Source organism: Anopheles marshallii, chromosome 2 (genome assembly GCF_943734725.1).
Source record: "Anopheles marshallii chromosome 2, idAnoMarsDA_429_01, whole genome shotgun sequence".
NCBI classification, from domain to species: Eukaryota; Metazoa; Arthropoda; class Insecta; order Diptera; family Culicidae; genus Anopheles; species Anopheles marshallii.
In genome coordinates, this window is record NC_071326.1 from 76,195,534 (window position 1) to 76,211,203 (window position 15,670).

The following is a 15,670-nucleotide window of genomic DNA, read 5'->3' on the forward strand; positions in this document are numbered from 1 at the left end:
TGAGGAACTGCCTGCTCCAAAGCTCCTAAATTGGTTGGATGAAGAGGACGAAAATCTTGATGAGTGAAATTAAGTTTTCAGAAATCGGTTTACAGATTTAAGGGGCATTCAATACTGTAAACTCCTACAATGCAGTGAACTGTTAAGGACACTTAAATTTTGATATTTTACAAGATGTACCAGTAGTCCTCTATAGGATCCGAACGATGCAATTAATGTCCTTTAATATTTTTTTGCCATTTTATAATAAAAAAGGGTCTAAGCTAAATTGAAGTTAGTGCAACTGCAGCTTTCACGATACTTGTGACCGACCTGTGTATGGTCAAGGACAATGAACCACAGACAACCTAGACTGGCGTTATTATCCTGATTGAGCTGGGGTTCTCGAGAGGGCTATCAGGCGATTTATTCGGCTTAAACTTAAGACAATCCCAGAAAGCTCCGGGTTAGATTAAGAGAAACCAGAACCAGTTGTCAGGCAGTTACTATGATGTACAGAAGCCTTCAGGCTTGAAAATATTATGAAGATATCATTATAACAGCAATCCTTGTATCAGTTCAAAGTGATAAAATATGGGAGACATTAGAAAAACTTTTAACGTCAATTTATAATTGGACTTTATTACTTGAAATGTTTTGACCAACCGCATTGTTTTTGCTGATAAATGCTTTCAAACTTTTTTTTACGGCCCATAGTTTCACAATGGATTGAGTGTCAATCAGAACTTTGTACTAACAACAGCTTATCATTTTACCGTCATAGAGCTACACAAGCAGATAACTTTTAGATAACTCTTCTCTTGCTCAATGCTCCACAAAGCCACCATTCTTTATCCATCATTGCAAGGTAGTCGAAGTTTGTAATAATAGATTCGACATCTACACGTACATTACTTGCGGATATCTTTCAAAAGACGCCACATCTATCTGCCACCAAGTGTAAGGCTATTTCCATTGTTACAAGACACCATGACACACTTACTGCCCACAAGTGGCTCAACCCAGGCATAACACCAGCCAGACAAGATTACATAGGTGCCCTCTCGTTTCATTACACTTCGACGTGAAAGTTGCAAATAGCACACTTCACTGCACCGATGCATAAAAGTGTCTATTTCTTGAGGTCATGTACGGCAAACGCTGAAAAGCGTGCCACTTGTGCCCGTACTGCCGGAGGGATTGACACGCATCCGTGGTTGGGTGTGCTGATGGAGCATTTGCTCGTACAATGCGGCTTGTAGCGAAGCAATAGCACACACGCCACCGGCAAACAGGCAAAAGCGCCACGCAGATAATGTTTCGCTTTGCAACGATACGGGTGGCAATGGTGAGGGCGTGCGAACCTTACGCGGAAAAACACTTGGGATGGAAGAATTAATGCAAACACACCAAGGGAGCAATTATAATTTCTAAGCTGGTACTAATCTTTTAAGTAGCAGAACACCTGGTCCCGAACACCATGCCATCCAGGGTTGGCGTCTTTCGATTGTTCGAGCGCCATGAAAGGACGTGATCGTGATAAAGCGAAGTGGTACCGCCCACAACCGGGCGAGGGTTTTCGAGAAGGGTGTAAGAGACCCACTCCACTCGCCGGCAAGAACTACGAGTTGATCCCGTAGGAAGCATTCGGGGAAATAAGGATGACGATGCTAGCTAAAGTAGCTGGCAGAGACAGTGCGAGGTCGTGGTGAAGAGGTTTCTTGGGTGGAAAATATTTTTTTTACTTAAAGTACTTTCTTACACTACAAAACGATACTTTACAAAGGTTTCTGTCAAGAAGTGTTCTTGCAACCAATGTGTAATAATTACAGAAAAAGGTTTGTTATTGGTACTTATTTCTTGGTTCTCTAAAACTTATTTCTTGGTGTTAGACCTAGCAAGGCAAACAGAGAACTAATCGAAAACGAATTTTGAATGAAATAAAAATAATGCACTGCTAATAAAATTTGTATCCTACTCTCTGTCCACAAACCGTCTCATAGTGCAAGGCAGCGAAAGAACAACATTTTGTACCGACTTCCGCAAGATGTGCACGAAACGCGAACACTTTCGGGCGCTCCACTAGCGCCGAAGTGATCGGGGAGATTTAAGCAAACGATAGGATTAAAGTATAATTAAAGAAACAGTAGCAGTGACGAGAAAAGGGGCGAAGCTTCACAGCAGTTTGCAACGGCACACTGGCTAGCCGCCGGATAAGCACGAAAGGCCTCCAGATCCGGGTTTTGAGTCGGTGCGGTCCCGTGATCGTTCTTTTAATTTTCTCCATCACAATTACAGCTGGCCCCGGCACAAGGCGCAAGGCGAAGTGGTTTCTTGGCGGATTTTTGTTTTCCTTTTCGCCTACTCTACGTCGCTGTGTCGCTAGCAAACTGGGTTTCAAGCGCCATCTACACTTTAGCACTTGGTGGTAACAAAGCCCGTGTTCGGGTCTCACCAGCAGTTCGAAGAGTAAAATCCTTTTCCACGGCTTGCACTGGGGGTGGTGGTGTTTCGAGTGCCAAGCAAGCAATTGGTTGAACAGGAAAATTAATTGAATCTTATAAATTGAAGCGAGAAAAAAGTTTGACCCCACCAGGAAGAGCAAGTAAACGATTTGCTACCAGCGTAATGTTGGCAAATCCCAAACGACCAAACCAGCGTTGATGAAATAACGATTCTCTTTGGTCGATTGTCAATTTATGGAAGTTTTAGATGAATACACTACGAGAAAGACATAAAAAAATAGAGTTAAACTTCACGTGGGTTTTTTTTGTTGCTAAAATATAGATTACAATATAAAAATGCTTTTGCAGTGTTTCTCAACCCTACTAAGAACTGTACCTATGAATTCCAACACCGTCGTATTGAATGTTAACAAGTTTCTATACGGTTACCATGCGGGCAAGTTCATATTGAACTCATCGTCAATGTTGAGATTAATAGCGACAATTTTTAGTTGATAACTGAGAAACACTGTAATATGAGATAAGACTAGATTAAACTATTAAAAACACATCGCAACCAATGTGCAAAACAAAAATTGTAATAATTTAACTCATTTTCAATTGACAGAACTGTTAAATGTTTTTTTTTTCTATCTTGGAATATTGCCAACATCCGTACCGGCTTTCATCGAGAGTGTGAAGAGCGAATTGCGTTAAAGATCCAAACCCCACCCAGACATCCGGCCATTGCCGAACGGGCCGAACAAATGATAAAGCAGCAGTAGAAATAACATTTAATGTACCGTAATCCCAATTCCCTAATTAAATTTCTGTACCCACGGCACTCACTAGCGTGGGCCATTGGTGGGCGAGCGTGCGTGCAAAGTGTGGAAAAGATGCATCGCAACAGAGGACAACGGAGACAAATTGGATGTCGTTGTCACTGTTCGCACAAAGGCGACAGAGAAGTACAAAAAAGAAAAACGGAAGCAACAGAAACAAAACCCCCATTTCATGCTGGAAAAACACATACTTTCACCGAACTTCCCCATTGCGTAACGTTTCCCGCATGGAGCTAACCACAGACCAAACGGACGAACTCGATCGATCACCGAAACACCGTGCCAGTTGGATCGTCACCGTGACGCACCGAGACGCGGACCGTTTCCCACTCACCTGTATAATTGGCCTAGATTGTAGTGCGCGTTAATGTGCTCGGATGCATATTTGATAGCCTCCCGGAAGTGATACTCGGCCGTGGCGAACTGCGGCATGAGCGTGCCGATGTTGTTGTGTGCGCTCGCGTACGTTGGCCACAGCCGCAGCGCTTCCCGGTAATGAGCGATCGCCGGTTCGGGTTGCGACGAGTCCCGCAGGAAATTGCCGAAATTGTAGTGCATTTTGGCGTTGTGCGGTAACGTTTTAAGGCCCGAGCTGTGGAACATCGCGACATGCGAATAATAAAAAAAAGGGAAATAGGAGTATAAACGTAAGCGCTTTTCGCAGCGGGCGTATGCGTTTAATTGATTTTGTGTCTGTGGCTGTGGAGAGAGTGTGTGTGTGCATACCGCAGCAATGCTTCACGCGAACTCCAGTCCTGGTTCCGGGCGATGGTTTTGAGACAGCCGGCCGCCAGCAGTACGATGGTAAGCAGCAGCATTGGTCTACGCAGACGGTCCGAACGTTCCCAGAGTCGCTGGGCACCGTACACCACCAGAATCAGGCAGCCCATGCTGTGTTGGTTGGTAGATGAAAGAAAAAAATAAGGGGATGAGCTGTAGCTACACGATACAAGCAACGGGTGGGGCATTTATTCTTAATGATCTGTACTCAGTTGCAAGTAACGGTTAGTTACCATTGGTTTCTGGGATTATATGTCGTTCGTTGTTTGTTTTTAGTTGTTTTTGGTGTTTTTACTGTCTTTTCTCAGTTATTATAAAATTGTTTTGAATTATAAAATTTGTGCAAAATTACAATTCAAAAATAAAACAATTAATTATATAAAAGACAATCAGATGACTTGGTTAATGAATGAGTCAAACGAAAACGAGCCATGCGACATTTTAGAACGGCTTGAAACCGTCCTATTTTAAAGCGAACAAATAAACGAACTATCATTATTGATTGAGCAGTTTTCGGCTTAGCACTTGTTTCTTTACAACTACTTTTAAAAATTACTAAAGCTTCGTTCGAAAATGTTTGCTTCATACTTTACTTTCTGCAGAATTCCACTTAATGAAGAAATGAAAGTGAAGTTATTCCAAAGTAAAACATTTGATACCATTTTAAGAATACATAAGGACACACACACACACAAAAGTCTGTTAATTTTTATTGAAATGTTTTTTTTAAACACCAAAAAACAGCTAAGGAAAGTAGACTAAAACTCTTTTCCAGAGAGGTGTTATAACGAAATTCAAAACCTATTGCAATAGTTTTTGCTTAACCGTTTCAGCTATTTTGCGCTAACATCCATTTTAAATTGCTAATATCTGTCAAGTTTATGGATGGTAAAGAGCCAATTTTTGATATTTAATTATCCTTCTTTCAATTCTTTCAAATTTCTTCTTTCTCCGCACTATAGTGGATCGGACTACTATGTCAACAGAGCTGATTTTATATCAAATCGCCGTATATCCGTGTCAAGCCACATGACGAACACGAACTATGTCTAAAAAAGGTACAAACTTTTATTCCTTTCCATGAACTCATTCAGGTTAAAGCTTCACTTGCGCGAAGTATTTCCCTACTGCCAACCTGTTCCATCCTGAGCTCAATTAAAGTTTGGTCGCTTTTCGCTTCGTCTGGCCGGTTGGGTAATTGGTACGATTGGATACTTGGAGCCTTTCTGTTTTTTTCACCTCCACTAATACGCTTAGATAAAGTGCACGTGTGATAAAGTGGTGTGTGCTTGGTTTTGAAGCTGGCTTTTCCCTCCATACCTAACGGCGAAAGAGATGGTAAAAAAATTACACGAAGTAACCGCACATGAAATGCACGAAAATTTCTTCTTTCCTTTGAAGCTCAAACAAACCGTGCTGGCACGCTGTATGATAAGGTGTTCCTTTCTTTATGGCAGCCGTGGCTGGTGCATCGTTTCACTGTGGAATTATTTCCCAATGTGGAATTATTTACCCGGCCAGAAGCGAGTACGGGTGGTAGTGAAGCAACAAAAAAACTGTAAACACAAACCTCAAACACTTACCTTGGAATGTAGAGAACTCGCTCGGCGACGACGAAGCCCACCGTTACAACTAGGTTTGTGGCGGGTAGAAACGGTAGCACTAATAATAGAAACCCTAATACCACCGGCACGTGACGTTGATGCTGCGAAAAGAAGGAGAAAATAACAAACTGTAGAGCAAAAAATACCAAAAAAAAACATTCCCACCCTTCAATGAATGTAAACGGAACACAGGAAGCGTAGTTAGTTTACCAGCTCGAAACCAAGATGGAAAACGCAGAGAAGGCAACATCAGTGAACAAAAACAAAAAATGAAAGGAAAATGGCCATCGAATGGTTGGGTGTGGTTTTGTAGAAAATATCGAAGCCCGGAAGCCGGAAATCTTACAGTTGCAGGTTTTTCTTCAACCATGGCCACGAAAAGCTGCGAAAATCAGTGCTATTTTCCCATCGACCAGTCGAAAAAGGCACACGCATACTGCTTAGCGTCTGTTCCTATTGGAAGGGGGGCGATTCGAATCGGGCGTCGTTCTGATGGCTGTGCAGCTCGAGTCAGCTATTTTTATGTCGTTTCTTTTTCGCCTTCTCTCTCCATTTCTTCCTAAACCTATAACCGATCGAGCGAAACGTGTTCGGGGGATGGGATGTTTTTTTCTTCTTCCCACCCATAAAAGAGCTGTGGCTGCTATGGGAGGAATAGTTTTATTTTTCAAGTCTGTCTGTAACAGCTTTCCTTTGGCGGTAGAATTACACGAAAGAAGTCAATTCTTGGTTAGACTCCAGAGCATTGGGTACTGTGACTTTCACCTCTCGAAAGCGGAAAAACCTTGGCGTCTTCATGGGGAGGCTTGCCGCAGTTAAACCCTCCGCTCTATTCAGTAGCTTTCGATATATATATTACCTAATGAATACGAATGAGATAGGAAAGTTTTCGCCCATCTGAGCAGTCCCGCCATGGCCGAATGTGGGGAGATGGAAGCGGTTGTCGGACACGTAAAAAAGCAAACACGCACGTACATCAACCGCATGCCCCATCCGTCCTGGTACGCTGCGAGTCATTCAAGGAAACCATAATAGAGTAATGATGGCTGGTGAATTGGAAAACAGAAGTCCACGCTGTTTTCCTACCCTACGCTTTCCACCCCCTGTGGGTGGGAATGATTTCCCCGTTGCAGGTCCGCACTATTACATCGACTGCTGACGCCATGCTGGGGCATCTCGCAGCGTGCGAAGGAAAAGTTTAACTCAAACTTTACTTAATTTATTCATAACGTTACAGTGCGCGGCTAGCCTTATCTAGGGAGTGGCAACAAGGCACTGAGTGGGGGATATATTGAAGACAAGAGGTGCAAGACTGAGAGGCACAGTATGGCCACAAGCTAAACTAAACTTGCCAATTCTCAACATTGGTTGTTAGCGCACTGGTCGAACTATTTCACCATGTAAGTGAAGAGCTTTTGCCGAAGGAGAAACGTGCCAAACTGCCCCGAATGGTGACGATTCCCATAGAATGTTTGGTTGGTCGAAGGGGAGCAGCAACCTTGTAATAACACGGTAATAAAAGAAACACCATAGTCCACCCCCCTGCTCTAGAACTTCATCCAACCCATCGACCACCGGAAGTGTTACTGGTTTGGCGGAAGAATGTCGAACTGCCCTTAACGAAGTGCTCCTTCGAATCAATTATTTATTGTGCAGTGCACGCATTTTCCACCTCGTCTTTCGTGCCCGTTGAGTCAAACGCTGGAGAAAGTTTCAATTAAGTGTCGTCCCTTTTGAGGGCTAGGCTCTCCCCCTCCCTCCTCGACAGCACTTGGCGAACCGTCGATAAAGGTGGCTGAATGTTTACCCGGTCGCTAGTTTTGCTCCTAATTAATTGCGGTGCGGTGAATGTCCTGGCCGGGTGCTGCCGATACTACTCGCCCACGTCACATTGAACTGTGCGGGAAATGGTAAATCGTTGCCCTAGAGCAACTGTTTATTGAGCTATTTTATAGCGGCAAAAACCGGTGGTCCACCATCCAGACCACCATGGGTGCTGAATTATTCAGTGCAGTTAAGAGGTCTTTTTCATTACATTGATTGCACGGAAACATTTAGTCTGATTACTTTACTCCGAAGCGGCCACTCTCGTTATCTTGTCTCGAATATTAAAACACAGATAACGGCTCGTTGTTATACGTTCATTTAAATAAAGTTGGAACATTTTAAAGCATAATGAAATGTATGTACCTGGTAACATAATGTAAAAAATAATATTTAAGATAAATGCCTCTGCAAGCAATACGGCCTGGCCGTCCTTATTGAATTAAAAAAAAATAAATAAATAAATTCCTCGACAAGGTCGACAAGATGAACAAAAAAAGCACTGTTCAATTTCATGCAGAAATTCATAAATAAATTAATACGAAATGATTTCATTAGAATTGAATGCCTTGGTTCAACTATTAAATTAAATTAACTTTAGTTCTTTCACTGATTTTTGAAATCAACGGAGCAAACTTATAATTTTCCATTTCTTCTTTTACATAAAATTCTACTATTTAATTTTTTATTATTCTTCTTCTCGTTATTCTCTTCTTTTCGTCATTTCTTGCTGGGTCATTCATTTTCTTCTTTCTGTTTTTTCTTCCATTCGTTTTCTTCGTTTCTTCTTGTTATCATTCTTTTCCACGATTCTCTATTTCTTTTACTTCCTCTTAATATTCTACCATTTCTCCGTCTTTCTTGCTGTCTTTTTCGTTTTCTTCATCGTCTGTCAACACTGCCATGATCTTTACTGTCCTTTTAAATGGGCTAAGCAGTCTGCTGGCAAACAATAACACCATGGAATCAGATACTTGGCTAACTATTCCGTCTTCATGATTCTAATCTTCATGATTAAAATCAATTTGTTTCGGAATGCACGACGAAATTGGCCGAAAACAGCTCAAGAGATCCAAACGATGGGAAGAACTGGAGAAATTTTGCTCTTTAGCAAATCTTAAGGTTATTCTGGAATAAGTGAAGCAATTGTGGTCTCAATATTGGTAACGAAAAGATTTGTTGCTATAAAGCCTTAAAATGATTTAAGCAGGAAGAGTGAAGACACACTTAACAGCGCACAAACAGTCAGAACTCCAATTAGCAGGAGTGTTATTTTTAATGCGCAGCCTACTATTTGTCTTCGATTACTGTAAAACAGTCACATTAAACCTAATTTGATTGACAACTTCACCATTAAACCCCATTAAATAACTTCATTAAATCTTAAAGGCTGGAAAGGCATCGGCAATGTTTCTTATCAAGTTTGTAATCCTTTTGATGAAAATTATCTGTGCTTAAAATTTCCACACACCATTTAAAGTAACGTTGTTGTTTTAATTGCAAGTTTAATATTTATTTTATCCCTATGTTTCTTCACCAATTTACGAGAACATCTTTTACAACTTTCCACTGCAAACCACAATCGTTAGCTAATAAAACACCGATCTGTGGTCCATCCCACATAACATAACCACTCGCTCTGGATCTCTCCAGACCCTTTCAGAGGCTTCGGTAGGTCAGCCACGTTTCCCTCAACCAGTCAGCCCCCTCTGTTCCATCGTCAGTGACCGATTTGTTACGAACACCTATCGTACACAAGCGACCGCTTCGTTAGCTCCGTTGCGCCACAACCCAAAATGCCTATCTCCCCATGACCCATCCTACCATGGATGGTAGGGAAAATCCCGGGGAAAAACTTTACACATCAGTCGGCCAACGGCTTCAATTTTACGATTACCGTAGTTCCTGTGCAAAAGGTGAAAACTCACCATCGCCCATGCTCGTCGGCTCGGGACGGCAAGGTGCAAAGGAGTGTGAAAAATTAATTTCTATCCCTCGAGACAGGACCGGCCCCCTCGTGTTGGTGGGGAAGCATCCGTTGCCGTATCGAACAAAAACCCAGAGGGTGCAAAAGTTTTGGTGTAGAGTCAGTGCAGATACTCCGTATATATGTATTTTTTTCCGCCCAATGTTGCCATCCGTTCCTGTGGCAGTACCGATAAAAAGGGAATTGATTGCGGGGTTGCGAATCCTTCGAACTGCACGGAAATTACTAAGTATCCTTCTCGATGTTATCCTCGACTAATTTCATTTCGTCTATTTATGGTATTGCTCGGTCGTCCCTCCGATGTCTTCCGTGTGCCGCTTTGTGCCCCGCATATCAGCTATTGGCGAAGAGACAAAACCCTCCCCCGGCCTCGCACCGAGCACATCCTTCAACTGGCTGAAGGAAGGTCGGGTTGCGGTTTTGGAACGACCATTTTCAGGGAACTACCACTGCTCATGTGTATGTGTGTGTGTGTGTGTGTGTGTGTGTGTGTGTGTGTGTGTGTGTGTGTGTGTGTGTGTGTGTGTGTGTGTGTGTGTGTGTGTGTGTGTGTGTGTATCTGTGTATATATTTGTACCGGGCACCCATGTCGACTCCACCCGGTATAACTTCATTGAATAAAATTGCGTATGGGCCCCGTTGCTCCGTTGCTCGGGACTAAATGGCAAGATGAAGATAACGTATTGAGAGGGTATTTATTATCGTGCAGTGTACGTACCACATCTACTTTATTAGTCGAAGCTACATCGTAGCTCCTCCTCGGTCGCTCGCTCGCACGGGACCCAACTACACGAACGCCCATTATGGAGGTTGTAGCAAAATGGCGAAGAAAAGCAATAACCGAGCAATGATTCGAGTGTTTTTATGAGATTGAAAGATAAGATGTTCACTTTTGCTTTCAACTTTCATTTCCCTCGCTTCTATCACACGCTCACACACATGACCCGGAATTATCTTCCAACGTCGTGCTATTGGAGTGAACTTGTTTTTTGTTCCCCGGCCACGCATGCACGCGTGGCTTTCATTTTCCGTGGGTCAAAGCATGACCCGGCTTTGTCTGTCCAGCAGCAGCAATAAAGTCATCCTGCTTCAAGAAGTCCATTTTGTGTCTGTTCGGTAGATCAAAGAACGTTTTTTTTTTTTTCATTCTCTCCGCCACTGAACAACCGACGCAGTTGAAGAACTGAATGCGCGAACTTAAATAGAACCGTAAAAACTTCCAAAAACCTTCCAGCAAACATACGGAGAGCTGCACACTCACTGCCATATGTTATTCTTTCTTTGTAGTTGCTTTTTGTGGTACATCACCCGCACACACATAGTGGCACTTTCTAGGAACCATGAAATATGCCGCAAGACAATTGGATGCTCTAGCTATTTTTTTTTTTTAGATGGCCTCTTACACGTGAAAGGGGAAACGAACCAAACGAACACACACACGCTGTTTTTGTTAGCAAAGTGTTTATTCAGTTATCGCACAGTACTGCCCCCCCCCCAGAAGGTCCCGAGATGGTGGTTGCCATTTTCTTTGCTTATTATTTCCTTTTACCAGCCAATTGAATTACGTGATGAAGAGTGCTGACAGATATTTTTACGCATCCTCTAACGCACGAACGAGCCGGTTTGGTATGGTTTTGGGGCACGGTCGATTCGTTTTGGACCATCCAAACTACCACCAGCGAATGGTGCGCGTGGTGCCGATGGAAGGTAGTTTTGTAGTGGATGGGCACCTCGAAAACTTTCCGGCCACTTTCTTAACGAAGTCAACATCAATGAGGATAATGAACTGAGTGACAATGTTTTCGTAACAAGAAGCACATCAATGGCTGCAGTCCATCGCCATAGCAGGTTATGTATCAATCGAAGAAATGGAGTTTTATTCGAGTGAACCTAATGTAAGTTTGTAGGGCTATAGGAACGGGTTGCTTGGTGTGATATGTTGCCTCAGTGAAACAATTTTCTTCGAATGAAACATCAAACATTTCCTTAGGAATAATTTTGATTGTCATATTTTTCGTTGGTCATACCAGTTCGAGTTTTTAAGTGAGTCTTTATTTAAAAATATAAAGGTGTAAGGAATTAATTGGTTCTTAACTGATTGTTTCAAGGAAAAATAAGCAAAGAAAACGGTTTGCAATAGATATTTGTGGTTGCTTTAGGTTGATTTATTGATTGCAGTTGATTGCACTAAATTTTATGATTGAATCTAAACTGAACCGTCATTTGCATTTTCTCTAAATATTTTAGAATAAGTATTTTGAGCATATCGCAGCAATCTCATGCTGTAAACTAGTTGACCGATGTGGATCGAGGTACATTTGAAGAATGTTCAAAAAAAGCTAATAGGTGGCTAACACCCCTTAGAGGTATTAACGTAACAAATCGGCATCGAAATGATTGGCAGTTTTAGAATGGGTCATGTAGAGCTGCAAGATCAATGGCCTTGAAGGATGGCGATTTTCTAAGACAAACCGTAATCTCAATCTAGAGTTCAAGAATCACCCATCCTAGCTACCGCTGGTGGAACACTCTATTCCGAAGTCACGAAGGTCGCTGTTATTTGATAATGGTCTGCCTGAATCGTTGGGGTGTTCGTAACACTATCAACAGCGGCACACGACAGAGTAACCCGGGATCAGTAAGGATGAGTACAAATAAGTTTGCGGTCGGCTGAAAACGGTGCCGGCTTTTTAAACCGACATTGGTGAGGTCGCAGATTATTAATCAAACATTTATAATGGTTTGTTTTGAAACGCACATTGCCTATCGTTGCTTTTGTTTGGTTACATAAACCAACTACAAAATTTCTTAGATGTTTACATTGTGTACCATCAGAACCGAAAACATTATGAGCGTGTTGTGTACTTTCATTAAGTGGGATTTTTTCTTATCACCGTCTCAGACAGCGTGTGGCCTGGGATTCCCCTAGCTGATGATTAGCATGGCTTTATTCAACATTTATTTGCAGTGCATATGATTTCAGTCTCGCTTTGGCAGCTGGCTGAAACGAACGCTGCTTTCTGGTGTTGATTCTACGCTTTAAGATGAGGCGACTCAAGGCATTGCGCCTGTTGTTAATATCAGTGTTGATTAATTTTTGCCATGGGTAAGGCCGGATGCATTCGTCAGTGCGGCAAGCGAACTGTAGCTTATAGAAGGTGAAAGTATTTTTTTCTATTCGTGTACAGAATTCTCATTGTCGGTCCAAACTATGTCCGGTCCGGTCAAAACTATACCCTGATTGTGAGTCATTTTGAGCCAAACAAGAACGAACTGAGTGTGGTCGTCCAACTCCAAGGCACATCAAACAGCGGAGGAAAGCTCCTCAACCTTAGGAAATCCGCTCGTTTGCAGCCTCTCGCTAACACAGCAATAAACTTCTCGGTAAGTAAATGTGATTAGCATACCTAACTCCAGCCCAATAAACACAACACATTTGCTTCAGCTGCCCGCTAATCTGGCCTCCGGCAGCTATAAAATTTCCATCGACGGAGAGAATGGATTTAAGCTGCACAAGGAAGCGGATTTAGTGCATCTTAGCAACCCCTTTACGGGGTTCATTCAACTGAACAAACCCGTCTATAAGCCCGGTGACGTAGTTCAGTTTCGTGCGATAGTGCTGGATGCGGATCTGAAACCGCCGGCAGGCACCGACACCGCCCATGTCACCGTTCGCGACCCACAGGGAAATGTCATTCGGAGGTGGGAGTCGGCAAAACTGCACGTAGGCGTGTTCGAAGCGGAACTGCAGGTCGCCACTGTTCCACTGTTAGGACACTATAACATCTCCGTCCAACTAGGGCAGCACGCGGTGGCTTCCAAAACGTTCGAGGTGAAAGAGTACTCGCTGTCGTTGTTCGATGTGGAGATTCAACCGAGAAGCGTCCCGCTGGAGAAAGATCAGCGGCTCGATCTAACCATTTCCGCGAAATATTACGTCGGGAAACCGGTAAAGGGTGTCGCTACCATCTCGCTCTATTTGGAAGACAACAAACTGGATCAGCAGAAAACGGTGAACGTGTACGGTAAAGCGCAGGTAGAGCTTCGATTTAAAGATTACTTGAACGTGTACGAAGACTTCCAGGATGTGCGTGTGAACGTCACATTTACCCAAGACGAAACAGGTAATATCCCATTCCAAGAACACGCTAGCATAGATGCATTAACGATCCGCTCTGAATGATGCCCACTGCTAGATAAGTTGATTACCAAAGAACAGCGAATAACTGTCTACAAACATCAGTATCGGGTGGAACTCGACAAAAAGCTGCCCGAATTTCGGGCTGGAGAGCCATTCCATTGTGTGTTGCGATTGCTGCATCAGGACGGGAAGCCCGCCAAAAGCACTGCTGCCAGCGTGACAGCTGAGGGAGTGGTTGCTGGTTCGAAGACAGTTTACACGAGCGACGATGCGGGCGTGATCAAACTAACGCTCCAGCCCGATACGTCCACCGAATTTATCGACATCACTGTAAGTGATGTAATGTGTAGTGCATGATCGAGTTCTTGCTTTTAAAAAAAAATAATTAATAATCATAACAGGTAAAAATCGGTGATGCAATGCTGTTTTACGAGACAATCAGCAGACGAGAAGCAGGAAAGGCTTTCCTCAAAGTGGAACTAGAATCAGAGTAAGCGTCTCGTGTTTTTTTGCGATTTACTTAGTGACCACTCATGACGAATGTGATTCATACCGTTTTTAGAGTGAAGCTAGGAAAAACTCTTAGCTTGACAGTAACGTGCAACGAAGAGTTGACTTTCTTCCTTTACTACGTAGTTGCGAAAGGGAAAATCGTAACTTCTGGATTCATTAAGCCCACGAAGGTCACCACATATAAACTCGGGATAGACACAACGGACGAAATGGTTCCAAGATCTAAAATTTTTGTTGCGACAGTGGTGAAAAATCTCGTCCTGTACGATGTTTTAGATGCGGACTTTCAGGATCTCCGTAACAACGTTAGTATGGATTTAAGTATTGGCTAGTGTGAATAATTTGTTTAAGTTCACTCTTTTTCTGATAACGCAGTTCAACTTCAAAATTAACAAAAACCAATTAAGGTCCGGTGAAGAACTTCAACTTAACATGAATGGCCGTGCCGGAGCTTACGTAGCACTAGCGGCGTATGATAAGAGTCTGCTCCAGTTCAGCACCAAACACGATATATTCTGGCAAGATATAGTTGATATCTTCAGTGAGTTCCACACTAAACGATGGAATGATTTCGACTTCTTTCACGTTAGTATCATCCGCGTAGTATACCAAATAAGTGGTTTAGTAATTCATTGAATAATCTTCACTATTTTCAGAGCATGGCACTGTTTGCTCGCACCGTGGAACATATTCGATTTGATGAAGGTATGTCTATACAAATCAAAACTTGTCTCAAACGAAAACAGAACCTCTGAAAGGATCCTTTCGTTGTAGCAAGTAAACAATCATTACGAGCTGGATCCACTACCAGTCGTACAGGAACTCAAAAAAAATTGGACTCATTCCGGACAAACTTCGTCGAGTCTTGGTTGTGGAAAACGACGACACTGAGTGCCTCTGGAAGCGCTACGATGAAGGAGATCGTTCCCGACACGACCACCGCATGGCAACTAACTGGTTTCTCGGTACATCCCGAGTATGGTTTGGGTATCATTAAACAGCCAGTAGAATTAACTACGGTGCAGGAGTTTTACATCGTAGAACAGTTGCCGTACTCCATCAAGCGTGGCGAAGTTGCGGCGTTGCAGTTTATAATATTTAGCAATTTTCCTCAAAAGTATCAAGCATCGGTTACACTGTACAATGTAGACAATCAGACCGAATTCGTTGGACAACCTGCTGGAGGTGAGGCAGGTTTAAATTCTGAGCTACTTCAATTATACATTACTTCCTATTTTTGTAGACACAAGTTACACCAAATCGGTTCAAGTATCTCCAGACACAGGGGTAGCAGTTTCATTCCCAATCAAAGCCCGCAAACTTGGTGAGATGACCATAAGAGTGAAAGCTTCAATCGATCCCGCTACGGATACGATCGAAAGCGTTATTCGAGTCATTCCGGAGAGTTTGGTGAAGCGCGAAATGGTGTCACGATTCTTCTGCCACAATACCTACCACAATCAATCTTTCAGCATCAGCTTAGACTTTGACATGAAGGCAGACCCGGGACACAAGAAGATTGACTTCATTCTTACTCGTGAGTACGGGTTATGACT

At 42.8% G+C, this 15,670-nt stretch overlaps 2 protein-coding genes across 2 annotated transcripts in view; one reads left to right on the top strand and one right to left on the bottom strand.

Moving 5' to 3' along the window:
- The window catches only part of LOC128707781 (thioester-containing protein 1 allele S3-like), a 37,226-nt gene that overhangs the window by 19,905 nt on the left and 1,651 nt on the right, over positions 1-15,670 (top strand). The window contains exons 8-12 of the mRNA XM_053802738.1: positions 14,391-14,419; positions 14,490-14,699; positions 14,771-14,819; positions 14,910-15,299; positions 15,358-15,651. Of these exons, the coding sequence (XP_053658713.1) occupies positions 14,391-14,419; positions 14,490-14,699; positions 14,771-14,819; positions 14,910-15,299; positions 15,358-15,651 (972 nt within the window). The remainder of the gene's footprint in view (positions 1-14,390; positions 14,420-14,489; positions 14,700-14,770; positions 14,820-14,909; positions 15,300-15,357; positions 15,652-15,670) is intronic.
- Positions 1-15,670, bottom strand: part of LOC128707782 (protein O-mannosyl-transferase TMTC1-like) — a 65,247-nt gene that overhangs the window by 5,741 nt on the left and 43,836 nt on the right. The window contains exons 6-8 of the mRNA XM_053802739.1: positions 5,629-5,750; positions 3,992-4,156; positions 3,600-3,857 (exon numbers count right to left, since the gene is read on the bottom strand). Coding sequence (XP_053658714.1) covers positions 3,600-3,857; positions 3,992-4,156; positions 5,629-5,750 — 545 coding nt within the window. The remainder of the gene's footprint in view (positions 1-3,599; positions 3,858-3,991; positions 4,157-5,628; positions 5,751-15,670) is intronic.